We start from the raw sequence: 21,698 nt of genomic DNA on the forward strand, positions 1-21,698 counted from the left end.
AGAATTTCTATCACTGATGAAGTACAATTGTAAAAATTTATGATTCTCGCCTGAGAATGGTAGAAGCGACCCTGCTCTATGATAAATTTACCCTTTTACTTTGAAAGTAGACATAAATTGATCTGGATTTTCGATTTGGGCTCCAAACGACGTCATTTGGAAACATGAGTTATATTTTCTGATTTGTGACAAAAAACGCTTAGATTCTGACGTAGTTCCAGTAAGGAAAGTCTTCAATGGCTCTGGTGGTGCAGCCAATAGAGGAAGTTTAACTTTTCCTGAGGCGCAACACATTCCCATTGTTTCACCATTGAATTTCAAGGCCTTGCAATAGGGACAAATTTTAGACATAGTCCCGATTTGAACACATCTACTCAAGCTATAATCATCGACTGGGCTGTACCTGAATGCCAGGCGATAACTTTCAGGTTGCTCTGATTCCTCGGCACGCTTTCTTTTCTTACTTTCTCTATTAGCAGCAAGCCTGATTTCTTGCTGTTCTTGTGATTCCTCGGCACGCCTTCTTTTTTCACTTTCTCTTTTAGCAGCAAGTCTGGTTTCATGTTGCTCTGGTAGTTCCTAGGCATGCCTTCTTTTTTCACTTTCTCTTTTAGCAGCAAGTCTGGTTTCATGTTGCTCTGGTAGTTCCTCGGCACGCCATCTTTTTTCACTTTCTCTTTTAGCAGCAAGTCTGGTTTCGCGTTGCTCTGGTAGTTCCTCGGCACGCTTTCTGTTCTTTCTTTCTCTATCAGCCTCAAGCCTGTTTCCTTGCTGTTCTTTTGATTCCTCGGCACGCTTTCTTTTCTTACTTTCTCTATCAGCCTCAAGCCTGTTTTCTTGCTGTTCTTTTGATTCCTCGGCACGCTTTCTTTTCTTACTTTCTCTATCCGCAGCAATTTTTTTGGCATAGACTCTTTGAGCATCTTCCTCGGCTGTTGCCATTGTAAGTTCATCAGTCATTTTACAGTTAAACATTAATAGATTTCTACGTGAACGCATGTCTTAAATATCTTTAATGACGTCACCGTCATAACAAAAATGACAACTAACTTCATGACGTCAGTCAACACACAAACATGACGTCACCCGACAGATAGACCCACACATCCACAGACAACTTCTTTTTATATGTATAGATATATATATATATATATATATATATATATATATATATATATATATATATATATATATATATATATATATATATATATATATATATATACAAGCTGTTGGGGCGCTTCGCCAACCCCAACACCTAGTTGGTGGGGGCGCTTCGCGCCCCCCCCAAGCCCCCCGCGCGCGTAAGTAGTTACGCGCCATATTAGTTACGCGCCATTGTAGTTGTGTCCCTGTGTCCCACCTGTGAATATATATATATATATATATATATATATATATATATATATATATATATATATATATATATATATATATATATATATATATATATATATATATATATATATATATATATATATATATATATATATATATATATATATATATATATATATATATATATATATATATATATATATATATATATATATATATATATATATATGTATATATATATATATTTAACTACATAAAAATTGCAAATATACAACATTCTTTGCTGTTACATTGTCTGTCCATATAAATAGATTGTCAGGTTTACCAACTCTTGAACAAGCAACATAATAATTGTCCATGGGAAAACAATTATATTTCTCTTTCAACGATCTTCTTACAATTAAAAATTTGTCTTTGAGCGATTTTCTTAAATACCGGTATCCTGGTCGTCATTTATATTCCCTGTGTCCCGGTCGTCATTTGTGTCCCGGTATCCCAGTCTGTAATTTCTCTTTGAGTGTCCCGGTCGTCATTTATATTCACTCTGTCCCGGTCACTTTTGTTTTTTTTAACTAAAATCTGGTAGGCATTGATGACCTTATCCAAGTCAAAATCCCAAACCCAATCATCATTGCTATCATTTTCAGTTTTGATATGTTTTGACTCTCGCTGTCCAGGTGGATTTTTATCTAACTGCGCGGTTTTGCGTTCTTTAGCCGCAAGCCTGTTTTCTTGCTGTTCTTATGTTTCCTCGGCTCGCTTTGTTTTCTTATTTTCTCTATCAGACGCAAGCCTGTTTTCATGCTGTTCTTGTGATTCCTCGGCACGCTTTCTTTTCTTACTTTCTCTATCAGCTGCAAGTCTTTTGGCATAGACTCTTTGAGCAGCTTCCTCGGCTGTTGCCATTGTAGGTTCTTCAGTCATTTTACAATTAAAGATTTCTCTTTCAACGATCTCTTTACAATTAAAATTTGTCTTTGAACGATTTTCTTAAATACTTATAATGACGTCATATACTAAGCATCGTCATAACAAACATGACGACAACTAACTTCATGACGACATACAGCTCAATCCTTACAATGACGTCAGTCAAGAGAAAGACAAACAACTTATTTATCTTCTACTAGCTGTTGGGGTGGCGCTTCGCGCCCCCCCAAGCCCCCCCGCGCGCGTAAGTCGTTACGCGCCATATTAGTTACGCGCCATTGTAGTTGTGTCCCTGTGTCCCACCTGTGAATATAGATAGATTTATATATGTGTTTCAAACTACGTAAAAATTGCGAATATACAACATTCTTGGCTTTCCCATTGTCTGTCCATATACAAAGCCGTATGTACTAATAATGACGTCATATGCAAACGCTCTTTTTACAAACAAACAAACATGCATACACACAACTCATTTTTATATAGATAGATAGATAGATAGATACAATACAAATTAACTATGTAAAACTTGTGAATATACAACAGTCTTCGCTGTCCCATTGTCTGTGCGTATAAATAGATTGTCAGGTTTACCGACCCTCAAAGATGCAACATACAATTGTACATTGGTAAAGCAATCTGTATTAAGATCTATACCGCATTTTTCTAGTGATTGCCCTTGAGCTTTGTTGATGGTGGTTGCAAATGCTAATCGAATTGGGAATTGCAATCTTTTAAATTGAAAAAGCAGATCCGTTGGAATCATGGGAATGCGAGGAATAAGAACAGCCTCACCCTCATAAGGCCCTGTCAAGATTGTGGCCTCTATTAGGTTTTCCATTGTTTTTTTTTACGGCAAGTCGCGTGCCATTGCAAAGCTTTGGTGGGTTGATATTTCTTAAAAGTATTATTGGTACGCCTATTTTTAGTTGTAGCACGTGTGGTGGAAACCCTGAAGGATCTATGGAATTTAAAAATTCAGATGGATAATTAACCGCTTCATTTGGTTCCAAAATACAAATTAACTGCGTAAAACTTGCGAATATACAACATTCTTCGCTGTCCAATTGTCGCTGCATATAAATAGATTGTCAGGTTTACCGACCCTCGAACATGCAACGTACAATTGTCCATGGGAAAAACAATCAGTATTAAGATCTATACCACATTTTTCTAATGATTGACCTTGAGCTTTGTTAATGGTGATTGCAAATGCTAATCGAATTGGGAATTGCAATCTTTTAAATTGAAAAGGCAGAGCCGTTGGAATCATGGGAATGCGAGGAATAAGAACAGCCTCACCCTCAAAAGGCCCTGTCAAGATTGTGGCCTCTATTAGGTTTTCCATTGTTTTTTTTTTACGGCAAGTCGAGTGCCATTGCAAAGCTTTGGTGGGTTTATATTTCTTAAAAGTATTATTGGTACGCCTATTTTTAGTTGTAGCACGTGTGGTGGAAACCCTGAAAGATCTATGGAATTTAAAAATTCAGATGGATAATTAACCGCTTCATTTGGTTCCAAAACTGTGTCGACTGACTTGTAAAGGACTGCCTGGTCTCGAATCTTGGTCAAAACAATATTGTTGATTTCGTGGACGTCTATATTTTTGGGTGCGAGAATCGCTCTTTCACTTAGCCATTTATTATTTTTATAATTTTTTAGAATATTCGGAAATACTTTTTCAATCAATTCATTTTTGGACGTCACTAAATTACAGAAATCAGCAGGTAGTTGTATACGTCCTGAAATTGAGTCTATCGTATCATAAATGTCTTTTTGTTCCGACGTTAACTTGGAAATGTTATTTTGTACATACGACAATAGATCACTCGTACTGTAACTTTGTTCACGGTCCAATTCTACACATGTCGAAACAGCAGCGATACGGTTAGGTGAAGGCATTCCCAAATCCTGAAGAGGTTTGTTTGCCATACGTACGCACAAATCTTCTATAATAACTAAAGTGTAGTTATAAATTTCTGATGTAAAATCAAAAGTCATATCTGACGTCTCTAACTGTTTTCGATGGAGTATATCTTCGGACATTTTTGACTTATATTTTTCCCATAACTCTGTAGGAGCTGATGGAGAGCAAGTTGTTAAAATGATGCCAAACAATGCACGAATTTGACTTGGGGTTGACGTTTCGCACGCGTCATTGATGCAGTTATCCCAGTGTTGGTCATTCTCCAATAAATTCAGAGCTTGGCATGCACTACGGTAAGTGTCATGTATAGTACCGTTTACAGTTCTCAAATACTCAAAGGATGTCGGACCGGGTACATTCACCAAAAGCAGGCGTAGAAAGAAGCATTCATGTTGATTGGGGTGAACGGTGTAGAGTCTTCCTATTGTGGTATCTTTGAAGATGGTAGGTTGGCCGTCGACTGACTTACCCTGTTTTCGACGTTCAAATACTTTATTTTTAGTATTCCACGTGTAATACGAAGGCACTTCAGTATACAGCAGTTTTTTGCAAAAGAATCATTTTTGCAAAGCGAAAAAAAAGCTGTTAATTTTGTATCCGGTGGATTCAGGGCTCTTTGTTGCACGTTGGTTTCCGAGAAATAAACACGTTGACCATTCTGTAAATGTACCGCTAAGTGAACAACAGCTGGACTACGTTCATGTATCGGAAATGAAAGAATTCGCCAAACAGCTTCATTACTGCTTATGTATCTTCCAGCCTGATATTGTATGATTTCGTCGAAATCTTTGATTTCGGGCTGCAAGCCAAAAACTGCCATGTCACTGCCTTTGTTGACGTATTTACATATGTATTTGAATGCCTTTACGGAGTTACAGTACTCAACGTTTATGTGTGCATTAAATGTTTTTGATAATAATGGGGAATATGGAACAACCCACTGGTTATCTACTTCGATGGTGGTACCGTTGCCATTGTAGGTTCTTCAGTCATTTTACAATTAGAAATTTCTCTTTCAACGGTCTTCTTACAATTAAAAATTTGTCTTTGAACGATATTCTTAAATACCTGTGTCCTGGTCGTCATTTATATTCCCTGTGTCCCGGTCGTCATTTGTGTCCCGGTATCCCAGTCTGTAATTTCTCTTTGAGTGTCCCGGTCGTTATTTATATTCCCTCTGTCCCGGTCGTCATTTGTGTCCCGGTCTGTAATTTCTCTTTGAGTGTTTTTTCTTTTTAGTATTTTTTAGTTTTGTGCATTTTTTCTTTTTTCAGTTTTCTTTTTCTTCTTTATTTTTCAGCTTCACTATGAAATACATATCGTCAAACCTTTGTTTTTTTAACTAAAATCTGGTAGGCATTGATGACCTTATCCAAACACTCAAAGAGAAAGCGACCGGGACACAAGGAATGTTCGATTAGCAATCACCATCAACAAAGCACCGGGACACAAATGACGACCGGGACACAGGGAGTATAAATAACGACCAGGACATAAGTAAAAAAAAACTATAAAAACTAAAAAAAAGGTAAAAACTACAAAAAAACTAAAAAGAAAAAAAAATTAAAAACCAATAAAAAAAAAATAAAAAAGCTAAAAAACTAAAAAACTAAAAAAGAAAGAAAGGAAAAAAAATGAAAAATAAAGAAGAAAAACAAAAGTAAAAAAAAAATAAAATAAAAAAAACTAAAAAGAAAAAAACTTAAAAAACTAAAAAAAAGAAAAACCAAAAAAAAAACCTAAAAAGAAAAAAAGGGAAAAAATACAAAAATTTATTTCATCATGTACCATTTCAAAAGCGAATGTATATACAGACCGGGACACCGGGATACAAATGACGACCGGGACACAGGGAATATAAATGACGACCGGGACACAGGGACACAACCACAACGGGGACGCCGGGGGGCACAGGAGGATATATAATTGACGACGGGGACACAGGGAATGTTCGATTAGCAATCACCATCAACAAAGCTCAAGGGCAATCATTAGAAGCATGAGGTATAACTAAAAAAAACTAAAATAAAGGTAAAAAACTAAAAACTAAAAAAAAAAACCAATTCAAAAACGATTGTATATACAGACCGGGACACCGGGACACAAATGACGACCGGGACACCGGGACACAAGGAATATAAATGACGCCCGGGACACTCAAAGAGAAATCACAGACTGGGACACCGGGACACAAATGACGACCGGGACACAGGGAATATAAATGACGACCGGGACACAGGGACACAACTACAACGGGGACGCCGGGGGGCACAGGGGGATATATAAATGACGACGGCGACACACGGAATGGTCGATTAGCAATCACCATCAACAAAGCTCAAGGGCAATCATTAGAATCATGAGGTATAGATCTGAATACGGATTGTTTTCCCATGGACCATTATATGTTGCATGTTCAAGAGTCGGTAAACCTGACAATCTATTTATATGCACAGACAATGGGACAGCGAAGAATGTTGTATATTCGCAAGTTTTACGTAGTTAAAAATATATATATATATATAATATATATATATATATAAAATATATATATATATATATATATATATATATATATATATATATATATATATATATATATATCTATATTCACAGGTGGGACATAGGGACACAACTACAATGGCGCGTAACTAATATGGCACGTAACGACTTACGCGCGCGGGGGGCTTGGGGGGGCGAAGCGCCCCCACCAACTAGGTGTTGGCGTGGCGCGAAGCGCCACCCCAACAGCTAGTATATATATATATATATATATATATATATATATATATATATATATATATATATATATATATATATATATATATATATATATATATATATATATATATATATGATCAGGGAAAGGAGATTTTTATTAAGGAGGCACCATATTTCTAAGTACTAGTGAAAAAACTATCAGAAATTAAATAAAAAAATTTGTTTTTCAATTAAAAGTAAGGAGCAACATTAAAACATAAAACGAACAGAAATTATAACGTTTATGAGGGGGGTTAACCCCTTGTCAATACCTCCTCTCTACGCTAAAGTTTTTTTAGTGCTTTCAAAAGAGTTATTTATTCTACTAAATGGTGGTTGCAATTCAAAGGTCATTCTTGAAGAATTGCAACAAAATTCGAACTTCAGCGTAAAGATTGAGGTATTGACTAGGGGACAAACCCCCTAATATACATAATAATTTATGTTCGTTTTAAGTTTTAATTTTTCTCCTTACTTTCAGTTGATAAAACTTGATTTTTTTATAATAACCAAAGCTGCTATCTAAAACTTGCTTCTGTGAACTAGACCTGCTTCACAATAAGTAGAATATACAACATAGACAGTTATTTGCAAAAGAAAAAATGTTTCGTTCAGTTTTATGTTGGGAGGGGGTCAAGATTTTTAGTGTGGGGGGAGGGTTGACTGATGAAACATAATTTTCCAACAAGTATTTTTTCCTACAATAATAATCAAACTGTAAAAACAGAAATCTTTCTATAATAACATATCAATTATAATAATATTTTTTCTAAAACGTATAATAAGTTATTAACTCTAAAATAATAATAAAGATGCAATATAAAACTTGTTTCTGTGAACAAAAACTACTTCACACTAAAAAAAAAAAACAAATCCATTATTGGCTATTTGCCATGTATAACGAAAAATATCGTTTCAGTTTTAAATAGGGTGGAGGGAGAGGGGTAACAGCCAAGACTTTTAATGTGAGAAGGATAGACTGACGAAAACATTATTTTCAAAGAAATATTTTTGTTAAAATAACAGCCATGGTTAAACTCCCAAAAAAAATATAGGTTCCTCTAAAATAATCATGTATTAATAACAATAAGATATAACCAAACACATGAAACGTAATCAAACATGTGCTATAATATGTTTGCATCAAGCATAATATAAAAATAACAATAAATTTCTCAAAAATAAATTCGAAAATAATAACAACTATAAAATAATAATAAAGCTGTCACCTAAAATTGCTCTTGTGAACTAGATCTGCTTCAACATAGACAGGAAAATCACCATCAATGGTAATTTGCCATGCATAGCAAAGCATTATTCCTGTTGTAGTTGAGGGGGGAGGGATTCATGACAGTCAAGATAATATTTTTGATACAAGCAGGATAGACTGGTGAAAACATCAGTTTCAAACAACATTTTCTTTCTCCAGGTGTTGCAGATATTGTATTCTTAGGGGAAGGGGATTATGCCTTTGTGGCTGTTTAAACCTGTTAATAGTACCTTGTATACAATAATGGATTCTCAATTTCTAGTGTGAATCATAGTCAATGCAGGAGTATTTACTTAGAAAAGAGCAAAATGTCTCCTATACATTTTTCCCCCTAGAGTATAGGATAGAGGGTTATAAGAGCCTTGGAAAAGGCTCATTTGAAAGTAAACAGAATATTTTAATACCCCTTATAACCAATTGTTCAAGGTAATTGTTTAAAATAAGCCCCCATCTCCAGTACCTTTTTTGGTCCTAAAACCCCCATAGTGTTGAATTAGTATTTGGAGATAACAATTTCCCTGAGAATGATCAGAACATCTACAAGAAATGTCTTTGAAAATGATGCTGGGACTCAACTCACAGAGTCTGGGAATGGGACCCCAACTATGAAACTGGTCTGCTCTTCACAGCTGGAGCACAGCTAAGGGAAGGGAGGACTTGCTCTCCCCACCCAAAGTTCCTGGGCGTCAGCACAGAGTGCCAACACATTGAAACGTTGGGCCGTCTTTGGTGTCTTAATTCAGCTTATGTGTCTGCATTTGTTGGCACACTGATAATGTTGGCAAATTTTTTATATTCCCCTCCAAACTCAAAATGCTAGCTTTGCCCCTGCTTCACATACATTTTCAGACTCAATACAGTGGTAATAACTTGGTAAGAAGTGTTTTGTCCCCCCCCCCCCATAGCATTTATTCCTTGACAATTTTGTATAGAATGAGTAGTCCTAGAAACTTGCAAATGGGTTCATTTGGCTGAAAATTGAAAGTTCTTTGTGCTTTTCAGGGCTAAAAATAAATAGTGGCTAACCATCTCCCACTTTAGTGCCCTTGGCACCCAATATCCCAAAAAGGCTTTCAGGGGTGGAAATTCATAAAAAAAAATTAGAGGAGGGGGCAAGATTTTTTTTCTTTTTTTATCAAAGATAAAAAAAAAATATCTTTAAAAACCTAGTCAGGGGGAGTGGGATTGATCTATTTTTTACTTAATTTTTTTCCATGAGATACAAATATGTGCCCTCCAAAATCTAAGTGGGGGCCACTGCCCATACAGGGCGATGGCTCCAATTGCATTGTTCAGAAAATTAAAATATCAACAGGCATTACACTCAGAACAGCAAAATTGGTCTAAATATGTTACTTTCAAAAGGGAGGGACACAGTCTACACAGGCCAAGTGGTCTCAAATTAATTAATTGGTCCACTCTTTGCATTTTTTTTTTTTTTAGTCAAAAAGTTAGGCACACCCTGCCTTGTTGAAACCAGTCACAGGCAATGACTTCTGTGGCTGTGGATCCTGTGTTCTTGATGGTGCTGCCAAGATATTTGAAATGGACCACTTTTTCCACATCCTTGTCATTGCATTTGATGTTCAAAGGTGAATTGCTAGTTGCCATGCCTTTGGTTTTACTGGTGTTGGTATTGAGTCCAAAACCTTCTGCTTTTTGTTGAACACTCATGAGCAGTGCTTGAAGCTGTGATTTGCAGGTTTTAAAGATGGCAATATCATCAGCAAAATCTAGGTCACTCAGCAGGCAATCATTTGGGCATAGCCCAGTTGAGTTGATGCTCCTCAATACAAAGTTATATTGTATGATGTTGAGGATACCATAGTGGTGAAGGAGGTTCCAGAAAGACTGGCAGTCCAATGAGTCTAACACATTTTCGAAGTCTATGAAGATCATGTAGAGCTTATTTCACCATTTGCAGCACTCCTCTTTGAGCATTTGCAGGGTGAATATCAGGTCTGTGCAAGAGCAGTTTGTGTTGAAGTCATGCTGTTCATCATACAGGTATTCATCTAGGCAATGTTGTATTCAGGAAAGGATAATATGGGACAACAGTTTGCCAGGAATCAAGAGCAGGCTGATGCCTTGCCAGTTGTTATAGAGCATGGCATTAACCTTCTTGAAGAGCCTCATGGGCATACTGTGGCGCCATTCTGAGGGTAAATATACACATATATATATATATATATATATATATAAAAATAAGTTGTCCGTGTGTGTGTCGAGTGACGTTATGTTTGTGTGTTGACTGACGTCATGTTTGTTGATTGACGAAATTACACACCAGGACATCAGAACATAAATGACAACCAGAACACCGGGACATCTATATATATAAAAATAAGTTGTCTGTGTGTCGAGTGACGTCATTTTTGTGTGTTGACTGACGTCATGTTTGTTGATTGACGAAATTACACACCGGGACACCAGGACACAAATGACGACCGGGACACCGGGACATAGGGAACATAAATGACAACTGGGACACTCAAAGAGAAAGGGACTGGGACACAAGGAATGTTCGATTAACAATCACCATCAACAAAGCACCAGGACACAAATGACGACTGGGACACAGGGAATATAAATGACTACCAGGACACTCAAAGAGAAATTACAGACCGGGACACCGGAACACAAATGACAACCAGGACAAAAAATGACGACCAGGACACTGGGACACAGGGAATATAAATGACGACCACAACACTCAAAGAGGAATTACAGACTGGGACACCGGGACACAAATGACGACCGGGACACAGGGAAACAACAACAGGGACGCCGGGGGGCACAGGGGGATATATAAATGACAACAGGGACACAGGGAATGTTCAATTAACAATCACCATTAACAAAGCTCAAGGGCAATCATTAGAATAATGAGGTATAGATCTGAATACAGATTGTTTTTCCCATGGACAATTATATGTTGCATGTTCAAGAGTCAGTAAACCTGACAATCTATTTATATGCACAGACAATGAGACAGCCAAGAATGTTGTACATTCGCAAATTTTACACAGTTAAAAATATATAAATATCTATCTATATTCATAGGTGGGACACAGGGACACAACTGCAATGGCGCGTAACTAATATGGCGCGTAACAACTTGTGCATGCAGGGGGGCTGGGGGGGGGGCGAAACGCCACCCCAACAGATAGTATATATATATATATATATATATCTATATATATAAAAATAAGTTGTCTGTGGATGGATGTGTGGATGGATGTGTGGATGGATGTGTCAGGTGACGTCATGTTTCGGCTGACGTCATGAAATTAGTTGCCGTCATTTTTGCTTTGAAGGTGACGTCATTCAAGTTATATAAGACATATGTTCGCCGTCATGTTTCGGCTGACGTCATGAAATTAGCTGCCATCATTTTTGCTTTGAAGGCATCATTTTTGCTTTGAAGGCGTGACGTCATTCAAGTTATATAAGACGGATGTTCGTGTAGAATTCTATTAATGCTTAAGTTTATAATGACTGATGAAGATGCTCAAAGAGTCTATGCCAAAAAACTTGCTGGTGATAGAGAAAGTCAGAAAAGAAAGCGTGCCGAGGAACTACCAGAGCAACGCGAAAGCAGACTTATAGATCTGAATACGGATTGTTTTCCCATGGACCATTATATGTTGCATGTTCAAGAGTCGGTAAACCTGACAATCTATTTATATGCACAGACAATGGGACAGCAAAGAATGTTGTATATTCGCAAGTTTTACGTAGTTAAAAACATATATATATATATCTATATATATAAAAATAAGTTGTCTGTCCGTTACGCCAGATTATATCTTAAATATATATAAAAATGAAACTAAACTGAAAAGCAAACTGAAACTAAAAATGTAGAAACTGGTAATTGCATAAATATTTCTATATATTTTGACAATAGATTAAAGTAATTCGAAAACCTTATAACAGATATTTATAATTTTGAGTTTTATTATAAATTGTCGAGTGTTTGCATGCTTGGTACGTAAAATTTTTTTCTAACATCAATGTTAGAATGACACATAGAAATCTATTAATGTTTAAGTTTAAAATGACTGATGAACTTACAATGGCAAAAGCCGATGAAGATGCTCAAAGAGTCTATGCCAAAAAACTTGCTGGTGATAGAGAAAGTCAGAAAAGAAAGCGTGCCGAGGAACTACCAGAGCAACGCGAAAGCAGACTTGCTGCTAAAAGAGAAAGTGAAAAAAGAAAGCATGCCGAGGAACTACCAGAGCAACGCAGAAGCAGACTTGCTGCTAAAAGAGAATGTGAAAAAAGAAAGCATGCCGAGGAACTACCAGAGCAACGCAGAAGCAGACTTGCTGCTAAAAGAGAATGTGAAAAAAGAAAGCATGCCGAGGAACTACCAGAGCAACGCGAAAGCAGACTTGCTGCTAAAAGAGAAAGTGAAAAAAGAAAGCATGCCGAGGAACTACCAGAGCAACGCAGAAGCAGACTTGCTGCTAAAAGAGAATGTGAAAAAAGAAAGCATGCCGAGGAACTACCAGAGCAACGCAGAAGCAGACTTGCTGCTAAAAGAGAATGTGAAAAAAGAAAGCATGCCGAGGAACTACCAGAGCAACGCGAAAGCAGACTTGCTGCTAAAAGAGAAAGTGAAAAAAGAAAGCATGCCGAGGAACTACCAGAGCAACGCGAAAGCAGACTTGCTGCTAAAAGAGAAAGTGAAAAAAGAAAGCATGCCGAGGAACTACCAGAGCAACGCAGAAGCAGACTTGCTGCTAAAAGAGAATGTGAAAAAAGAAGGCGGGCCGAGGAATTACAAGAACAGCAAGAAATCAGGCTTGCTGCTGATAGAGAAAGTAAGAAAAGAAAGCGTGCCGAGGAATCAGAGCAATCTGAAAGTTATCGCCTGGCATTCAGGTACAACCCAGTCGATGATTATAGCTTGAGTAGCTGTGTTCAAATCGGGACAATGTCTAAAATTTGTCCCTATTGCAAGGCCTTGAAATTCAATGGTGAAACAATGGGAATGTGTTGCGCCTCAGGAAAAGTTAAACTTCCTCTATTGGCTGCACCACCAGAGCCATTGAAGACTTTCCTTACTGGAACTACGTCAGAATCTAAGCGTTTTTTGTCAAAAATCAGACAATACAACTCATGTTTCCAAATGACGTCGTTTGGAGCCCAAATCGAAAATCCAGATCAATTTATGTCTACTTTCAAAGTAAAAGGGCAAATTTATCATAAAGCAGGGTCCCTTCTACCATTATTAGGCGAGAATCATAAATTTTTACAATTGTACTTCATCAGTGATAGAAATTCTGAATTGAATGCACGTTGCGAAATTTCTCCCAACGTTGAAAGGACAATCGTTTCCCAATTGCAACATCTTTTCCACGAAAATAATAATTTAGTGCGTCTGTTCAAAACAGCCATCGATTTGATGCCTACTGATACTCATAAAATTGTTATTTCCGCTGACAAAACGCCTCCTGGCCAACATGTGCGTAGATACAATGCTCCGACTATCGACGAAGTGGCAATCGTTATGGTCGGTGATCAGTTTTTACCTCGAGATATTATTCTACATAAGCGAAACGCCCAGTTGTTAAGAATTGCTGAAACTCATCGATGCTACGATGCCCTACAATATCCTATCATTTTTTGGGATGGAGCCGACGGCTATCACTTTAATATTAAATTGATGAATCCAGCCACTAACAAAGAAATGAATAAGAAATGCAGTGCAATGCATTATTATTCCTATAGACTAATGATTCGGCAGGATGAAGAAAATTATATTTTAAAATGCCGTGAATTGTTTCACCAATTTGTCGTGGATATGTATGCAAAAATTGAATCAGAACGTTTGCTATATATCCGCCTGAATCAGACCAAGCTCCGCTCTGAACAATACATTCATTTGCGAGATGCAGTTATAAATGACGGTAATACCACAAACGTTGGAAGATTAACAATTTTACCTTCGTCATATGCTGGCAGTCCACGTCATATGCATGAATATGCTCAAGATGCTATTGCGTATGTTCGTCTCTATGGTCGTCCAGATTTATTTATTACATTTACATGTAATCAATCTTGGGACGAGATACTGCAGCTTTTACTTCAAGGACAATCGGCGGTTCATAGGCATGACATTACGGCACGTGTCTTCCGGCAAAAGTTGAAATCACTGATAAACTACCTTGTAAAACATGAAGTGTTTGGTTCAGTGCGATGCTGGATGTACTCAGTGGAATGGCAAAAACGAGGTTTGCCACACGCACATATACTAATCTGGCTACATAAAAAAATTACTTCAAACGAAATTGATGATGTGATTTCCGCTGAAATACCTGATAAAAATGTCGATAAGGGGTTACATGATATTATTGTAAAAAATATGATACATGGACCTTGCGGTGCACTGAACGAAAATTCACCATGCATGGCCAAAGGAAGGTGCACAAAGCAATATCCTCGACTTTTGGTACCCACAACAATTACTGGCAATGATGGTTACCCACAATATAGAAGAAGATCTACTGAAGATGGCGGTAAAACAGCAATAATAAAGAAGCGTAACGGTACCACCATCGAAGTAGATAACCAGTGGGTTGTTCCATATTCCCCTTTATTATCCAAAACATTTAATGCACATATAAACGTTGAATACTGTAACTCCGTAAAGGCAATAAAATATATATGTAAATACGTCAACAAAGGCAGTGACATGGCAGTTTTTGGCTTGCAGTCCGAAATCAAAGATTTCGATGAAATCGTAGAATATCAGGCTGGAAGATACATAAGCAGTAATGAAGCTGTTTGGCGAATTCTTTCATTTCCGATACATGAACGTAGTCCAGCTGTTGTTCACTTAGCGGTACATTTACAGAATGGTCAACGTGTTTATTTCACGGAAACCAACGTGCAACAAAGAGTCCTGAATCCACCGGATACAACATTAACAGCTTTTTTTTCGCTTTGCAAAAATGATTCTTTTGCGAAAAAACTGCTGTATACTGAAGTGCCTTCGTATTACACGTGGAATACTAAAAATAAAGTATTTGAACGTCGAAAACAGGGTAAGTCAGTCGACGGCCAACCTACCATCTTCAAAGATACCACGATAGGAAGACTCTACACCGTTCACCCCAATCAACATGAATGCTTCTTTCTACGCCTGCTTTTGGTGAATGTACCTGGTCCGACATCCTTTGAGTATTTGAGGACTGTAAATGGTACTATACATGACACTTACCGTAGTGCATGCCAAGCTCTGAATTTATTGGAGAATGACCAACACTGGGATAACTGCATCAATGACGCGTGCGAAACGTCAACCCCAAGTCAAATTCGTGCATTGTTTGGCATCATTTTAACAACTTGCTCTCCATCAGCTCCTACAGAGTTATGGGAAAAATATAAGTCAAAAATGTCCGAAGATATACTTCATCGAAAACAGTTAGAGACGTCAGACATGACTTTTGATTTTACACCAGAAATTTATAACTACACTTTAGTTGTTATAGAAGATATTTGCATAAGTATGGCAAACAAACCTCTTCAGGGTTTGGGAATGCCTTCACCTAACCGTATCGCTGCTGTTTCGACATGTGTAGAATTGGATCGTGAACAAAGTTACAGTACGAGTGATCTATTGTCGTATGTACAAAATAACATTTCCAAGTTAACGTCGGAACAAAAAGACATTTATGATACGATAATGCATTGTGTCGATAACAACGTTGGAGAAATTTTCTTTTTGGATGCGCCAGGAGGTACTGGTAAAACGTTTGTGATAAAACTGATTCTGGCATCAATTCGATCTAAAAATGATATAGCGTTGGCAATTGCGTCGTCCGGAATAGCCGCAACATTGCTGCCTGGTGGAAGAACTGCTCATTCCGCTTTGAAATTGCCTCTGAACTTGCATTCTACAGAAACTCCCACGTGCAATATTTCCAAATCATCTGGGATGGGTAAAGTATTGCAGCAATGCAAACTTATTATTTGGGATGAGTGCACAATGGCACACAAAAAATCGCTCGAGGCTCTGGATCAATGCTTGAAAGATTTAAGAGGGAATTCGAAACCCTTTGGCAGCACATTAATATTGCTTGCAGGAGATTTCAGGCAAACATTACCTATAATACCTAGATCAACTCCTGCAGACGAAATGAATGCTTGCCTGAAAAATTCTAATTTATGGGCACACGTAAAAACATTAAAATTAACTACAAATATGCGTGTCCGATTGCAAAACGATGACTCTGGTCAAACATTTTCAGATCAATTGCTAGCAATGGGAAACGGAAAGCTCCCAGTAGACTCAATTTCAGGACGTATACAACTACCTGCTGATTTCTGTAATTTAGTGACGTCCAAAAATGAATTGATTGAAAATATATTTCCGAATATTCTAAAAAATTATAAAAATAATAAATGGCTAAGTGAAAGAGCGATTCTCGCACCCAAGAATATAGACGTCCACGAAATCAACAATATTGTTTTGACCAAGATTCAAGACCAGGCAGTCCTTTACAAGTCAGTCGACACAGTTTTGGAACCAAATGAAGCGGTTAATTATCCATCTGAATTTTTAAATTCCATAGATCTTTCAGGGTTTCCACCACACGTGCTACAACTAAAAATAGGCGTACCAATAATATTGTTACGTAACATAAACCCACCAAAGCTTTGCAATGGCACTCGACTTGCCGTAAAAAAAACAATGGAAAACCTAATAGAGGCCACAATCCTGACAGGGCCTTTTGAGGGTGAGGCTGTTCTTATTCCTCGCATTCCCATGATTCCAACAGATCTGCCTTTTCAATTTAAAAGATTGCAATTCCCAATTCGATTAGCATTTGCAATCACCATTAACAAAGCTCAAGGTCAATCATTAGAAAAATGTGGTATTGATCTTAATACTGATTGTTTTTCCCATGGACAATTGTACGTTGCATGTTCGAGGGTCGGTAAACCTGACAATCTATTTATATGCAGCGAGAATTGGACAGCGAAGAATGTTGTATATTCTCAAGTTTTACGAAGTTAGTTGTATTTCGGAACAGACTGTTGTATATTCACAAGTTTTACGTAGTTAATTTGTATTGTATCTATCTATCTATCTATCTATATAAAAACGAGTTGTGTGTATGCATGTTTGTTTGTTTGTAAAAAGAACGTTTGCATATGACGTCATTATTAGTACATACGGCTTTGTATATGGACAGACAATGGGAAAGCCAAGAATGTTGTATATTCGCAATTTTTACGTAGTTTGAAACACATATATAAATCTATCTATATTCACAGGTGGGACACAGGGACACAACTACAATGGCGCGTAACTAATATGGCGCGTAACTAATATGGCGCGTAACGACTTACGCGCGCGGGGGGGCTTGGGGGGGGCGCGAAGCGCCCCCACCAACTAGGTGTTGGGGTGGCGCGAAGCGCCACCCCAACAGCTAGTATATATATATATATATATATATATATATATATATATATATATATATATATATATATATATATATATATATATATATATATATATATATATATATATATATATATGCCAACAAAATGGCTCAGTGTGTCAGCAAATGTAGACACATAAGCTAAATTCAGACACAAAAGACATCCCAAGTTACAAGGCATTGGCACTGTGTGCTGACACCATGAAACTTTAGGGGGAAAGGGGTCATCCCCAGCCCCTCTCTAATGGTCTCATATAGCCTTGGGCAGTGCAGAAAAAAGTAACATAATAATCAACGAAAGGTTAGTCAAAAGCATATAAAAATGGGAGAAAAGGAAATATTATTCACTGATACTTGCTGCATATTAAAAAGTAAGAATTCTGTCATTTTTGGTTAGTTTCTTGTCTCATTCTGAAGAGTCCCAATTGTAGACCTTCACCACAAAAATAACAGATTACTTTACTCCAACAAAAATGAATAAGATAACATTGTTATGAATCAGTGCCTTTGGAATACATTACTTTTGAATAATTGATTTATAATAAACAAATGTTGTGTTTTCCACTTGAATCAAAATCAACATTGGTGGACTGTGATAAAAAGTTAAGAGCCATGGCTAATTGGAAAAAAGCAAAGACCAGACAGATAGCCTGAGTGAGACACAAAGCTGGCAAAAGCAGTTTTCAGAATTGTATAATTCCCTTTTTTGGAATTGTAATTGTATCACTTTTAACCCATTTCTGGGCATGTTTAATTTTGTGTAGTGCCAAAAATAAGCTACCTTTTAGTGCCCCTTTAAGGGCTGAAATGGAATCTGTATTTGAATTGATTATCAAATTAGGAAAGAACATAGAAAGACATAAAGCAATGTATTTGCTTTTATTCTTTTGAAGAAATGGAAAAAAGAAAAAATTAACATATTTAGAAAGAGTAACAGTGAGTAGCCTATTGTGTTTACCTAGTTAGCAATGGTAGCATTTAGAAGTAATAGCCTATATTTAGGCTACCATATCTTTCCAGGGGATCACTGAAGCCCTAAAGTCCCTCAGGTAAAATGTTACCTCACTCCTACAGAGTAAACTATACAAAGCAGCTTTTTACTGAATGGGAACTACAATTTCATGAAGACTTTTCTTCTTTAGAAAACTTGCAGGTTTCAACATAACTTATCTAGGATGAAAAGGAATTTATCACTTGATATCTTTCTAATGTTGTTAAATAGTTCAATAATTGCTTCAGAGGGAAATTATTTTTTGAGCCTTTAATAGGGCCTCAAACCCAAAGGGAAAATTCTAGATGACTTTTTCTAGATGCTACTTTTTGCAATCTTGGAAAGGGGTTAGGCTAGGAAAATGAAACTTTCAGGGATGGAGGTATTTTGACATACCCACGTCCACTCCTTCTCCCTTTAGAGGCCACTGAGCTATGGTAACCTTTAAAAATTTTTGTGTTATAAAAGTGAAACCTTGCAAAATAGATTTTCTGCTTGAATAAGTAAAAGAGAAGTGTTTTCAGCTTCACAACTTTGCTCAATCCTAATTTAAAAAGTTCAAACAATTTACAAATACATTTCCTAAATTTAGAAAAAAGAACTATTGATATGGCTTAAAATTCCACTCAGTTAACATGAATTATATTTTCAAGACTAAAGCCAGAGAAGAAGAACCTGAAAACTGAATATTAAGGTATATGTTGTTTTGTCAAAATTCTAAAGACAAATTTGACTATTTGTAAATAGATTTCAAAGAATTAGAAATCAGAAGAGGGTAACACAGTAGCTTAACAATATCTGTCCAGAATATGTTTTTGAATATGATTTTATTACTGAAAGTTGAATTTTTCCTAACCTAACCCCTTCCCAAGTAGCTAGTCTAATTTTAGATTACCAAAGGTAAAACAGTCTATAGTAACTCTAAACTTAAAAACATATTTCTCTAAACAACTGTCTAGTGAGAAAAAATTATAACATTTGTAGCTAATTCAGAAATTATAATTAATGTTTTCCTTGGTCCTATTCATAAAATGTTATTTTGAAAACAAATTTATAGGAATTTTTTAGCTCAATACCCCTAAAAATGATATCACAGTAAAGCTGATTTCCTTTTGAGGGGTTTCTGTCTTTATAAAAGAATTTCCACAAATTTAATTTCATAACAGCATAACCTTTTAATACTAACAAAAATAAAGATTAGTCCTAAATCAACTAGCTATGGCAAATTTTATGGTAAAATTCTACTTTAGCTACTTTGGTGATCTTGGAAAGGGGTTAGATTAGGTAATGAGAAATCAGGGATAAGTCTGATGCCTAAATTATGTACTAGGGTGGTATTTTGAAGTACCTGCCTCTACTCCTTATCCCTCTAGATGATCTGAACCTTTGATGACCTTTAGAAATCTGTGTGTTATAAACATGAAACCTTGCAAAATAGATCTTTTGCTTAGATGAAGTACAACAAAATTGTTAGTAGCTTTAAAACTTTGCCCAATCCCAATTTAGGCTATGTGGTGCTAGAGATTTGCAAATATATTCCCAAAATTAAAAAAAAAACATCAATATGGCTTAAAATTTTACTCAAATAACAGGAACTACATTTTTAGAACTAAAGCCAGAAAAATAAAAAAAAACATATAAATAAAAATTAAGACAAAATGCTGTTTTGCCAAATTTCAATAGGTAAAGACCAGTCATGTAGGCAAATTTCAGGACCTTCTAGAGGGAGAAGAAGTAGAGGTAGATACTTCAAAATACCTTCCCCAGAGCAAACTTTAGACTGTAGACCTATCTCTGAAAGTTTAATTTTTCTTAAACTGGTCCCTTTTTGAGATAGTCAAAAGTAGCCTAGGTAAAATTCTAGTTAATTTACTTCTTGCTATCTCAGAAAGGGTTTAGGTTAGGAAAATAAAACTTTCAGGGATAGGTCTACAGGCTAAAGTATGTCCTGAAAAGGCATTTTGAAGTACCCACCTCCACTCCTTCTCCCTCTAGAGGGCCCTGAAATTTGCCAACATGACAGGTTTTGAAATTGGAATTTTGACAAAACGAAATTTCACCTTAATTTTCAGTTACTAGTTGCTTTTTCTTTGCCTTTAGTTCTGAAAATACAATTCTTGTTATTTGAGTAGAATTTTGAGCCATATCAATGGTATTTTTTCAAAATTTAGGAAATGTATTTGCACATCTTTAAAACCTTATAAAATGGAATTGAGCAAAGTTATGAAGCTGAAAACAATTTTGTTGTAGCCTAGGCTACTTCAGTTAAGCAGAAGATATATTTTGCAAGGTTTCACTTTTATAACACACATATTTTTAAAGGTCAGAGCCCTCTAGAGGGAGAAGGAGTGGAGGTAGTTGCTTCAAAATACCTTCCAGGACATACTTTAGTCTTTAGATTCATCCGTGAAAGTTTTGTTTTCCTAACCTAAACCCTTTCTGAGATAGCAAGAAGTCAATTAACTAGAATGTTACTGTTCAATAGGAATTTTCTTAAAAAGCAATTACTGAATTATGAAAGAGCATAACACAAGACATCAAGTGACAAGATGGTATTTCATCCTAGCTAAATTATGTTGAAAACTGCAAATTTACCCTAACTACAATATGCTAAAGGGACTTGTTCCAGCCTGTAAAATTTTCTATCTAACTTACTTTCTACATCTGGGATGTTTGCTTTCATTTTGAAGCTATTCATCCTCCAATTAACAAGAATTAAGCCAAGCAGGAATAACAAACAGCCTTATAGAAGACTTCCCAAGGTTTGGTTCTTTTCCTTAGTTAGAACACCGCGGGAAATTTAAATAAACCTATAAATTATGAACTTATATAGGTAGCAGCACAATTGAAAATTTCATAAGCATATAATATAGTGCCAAACAAGATGCTGTTAACGTTCAAGAACTTTTAACAGTCGTTAAAAAACAACATACGCTAAGTGTCTGAGAAAAATTCTTTTAAACAAAATAATATATTCAAAAAGAATAAAAGTTTATCAGTAATTTTGAGAACAATGAGAGC

At 36.4% G+C, this 21,698-nt stretch overlaps 1 protein-coding gene across 1 annotated transcript in view; it reads right to left on the reverse strand.

Moving 5' to 3' along the window:
- Positions 1-21,471, reverse strand: part of LOC136026358 (chromatin assembly factor 1 subunit A-B-like) — a 165,480-nt gene extending 144,009 nt beyond the window's left edge. The window contains exon 1 of the mRNA XM_065702888.1: positions 21,333-21,471. Within this exon, the coding sequence (XP_065558960.1) occupies positions 21,333-21,375 (43 nt within the window). The 5' untranslated portion in view covers positions 21,376-21,471. The remainder of the gene's footprint in view (positions 1-21,332) is intronic.
- Positions 21,472-21,698: the final 227 nt, after the last annotated feature.

Source organism: Artemia franciscana, chromosome 4 (assembly GCF_032884065.1).
Source record: "Artemia franciscana chromosome 4, ASM3288406v1, whole genome shotgun sequence".
NCBI classification, from domain to species: domain Eukaryota; kingdom Metazoa; phylum Arthropoda; class Branchiopoda; order Anostraca; family Artemiidae; genus Artemia; species Artemia franciscana.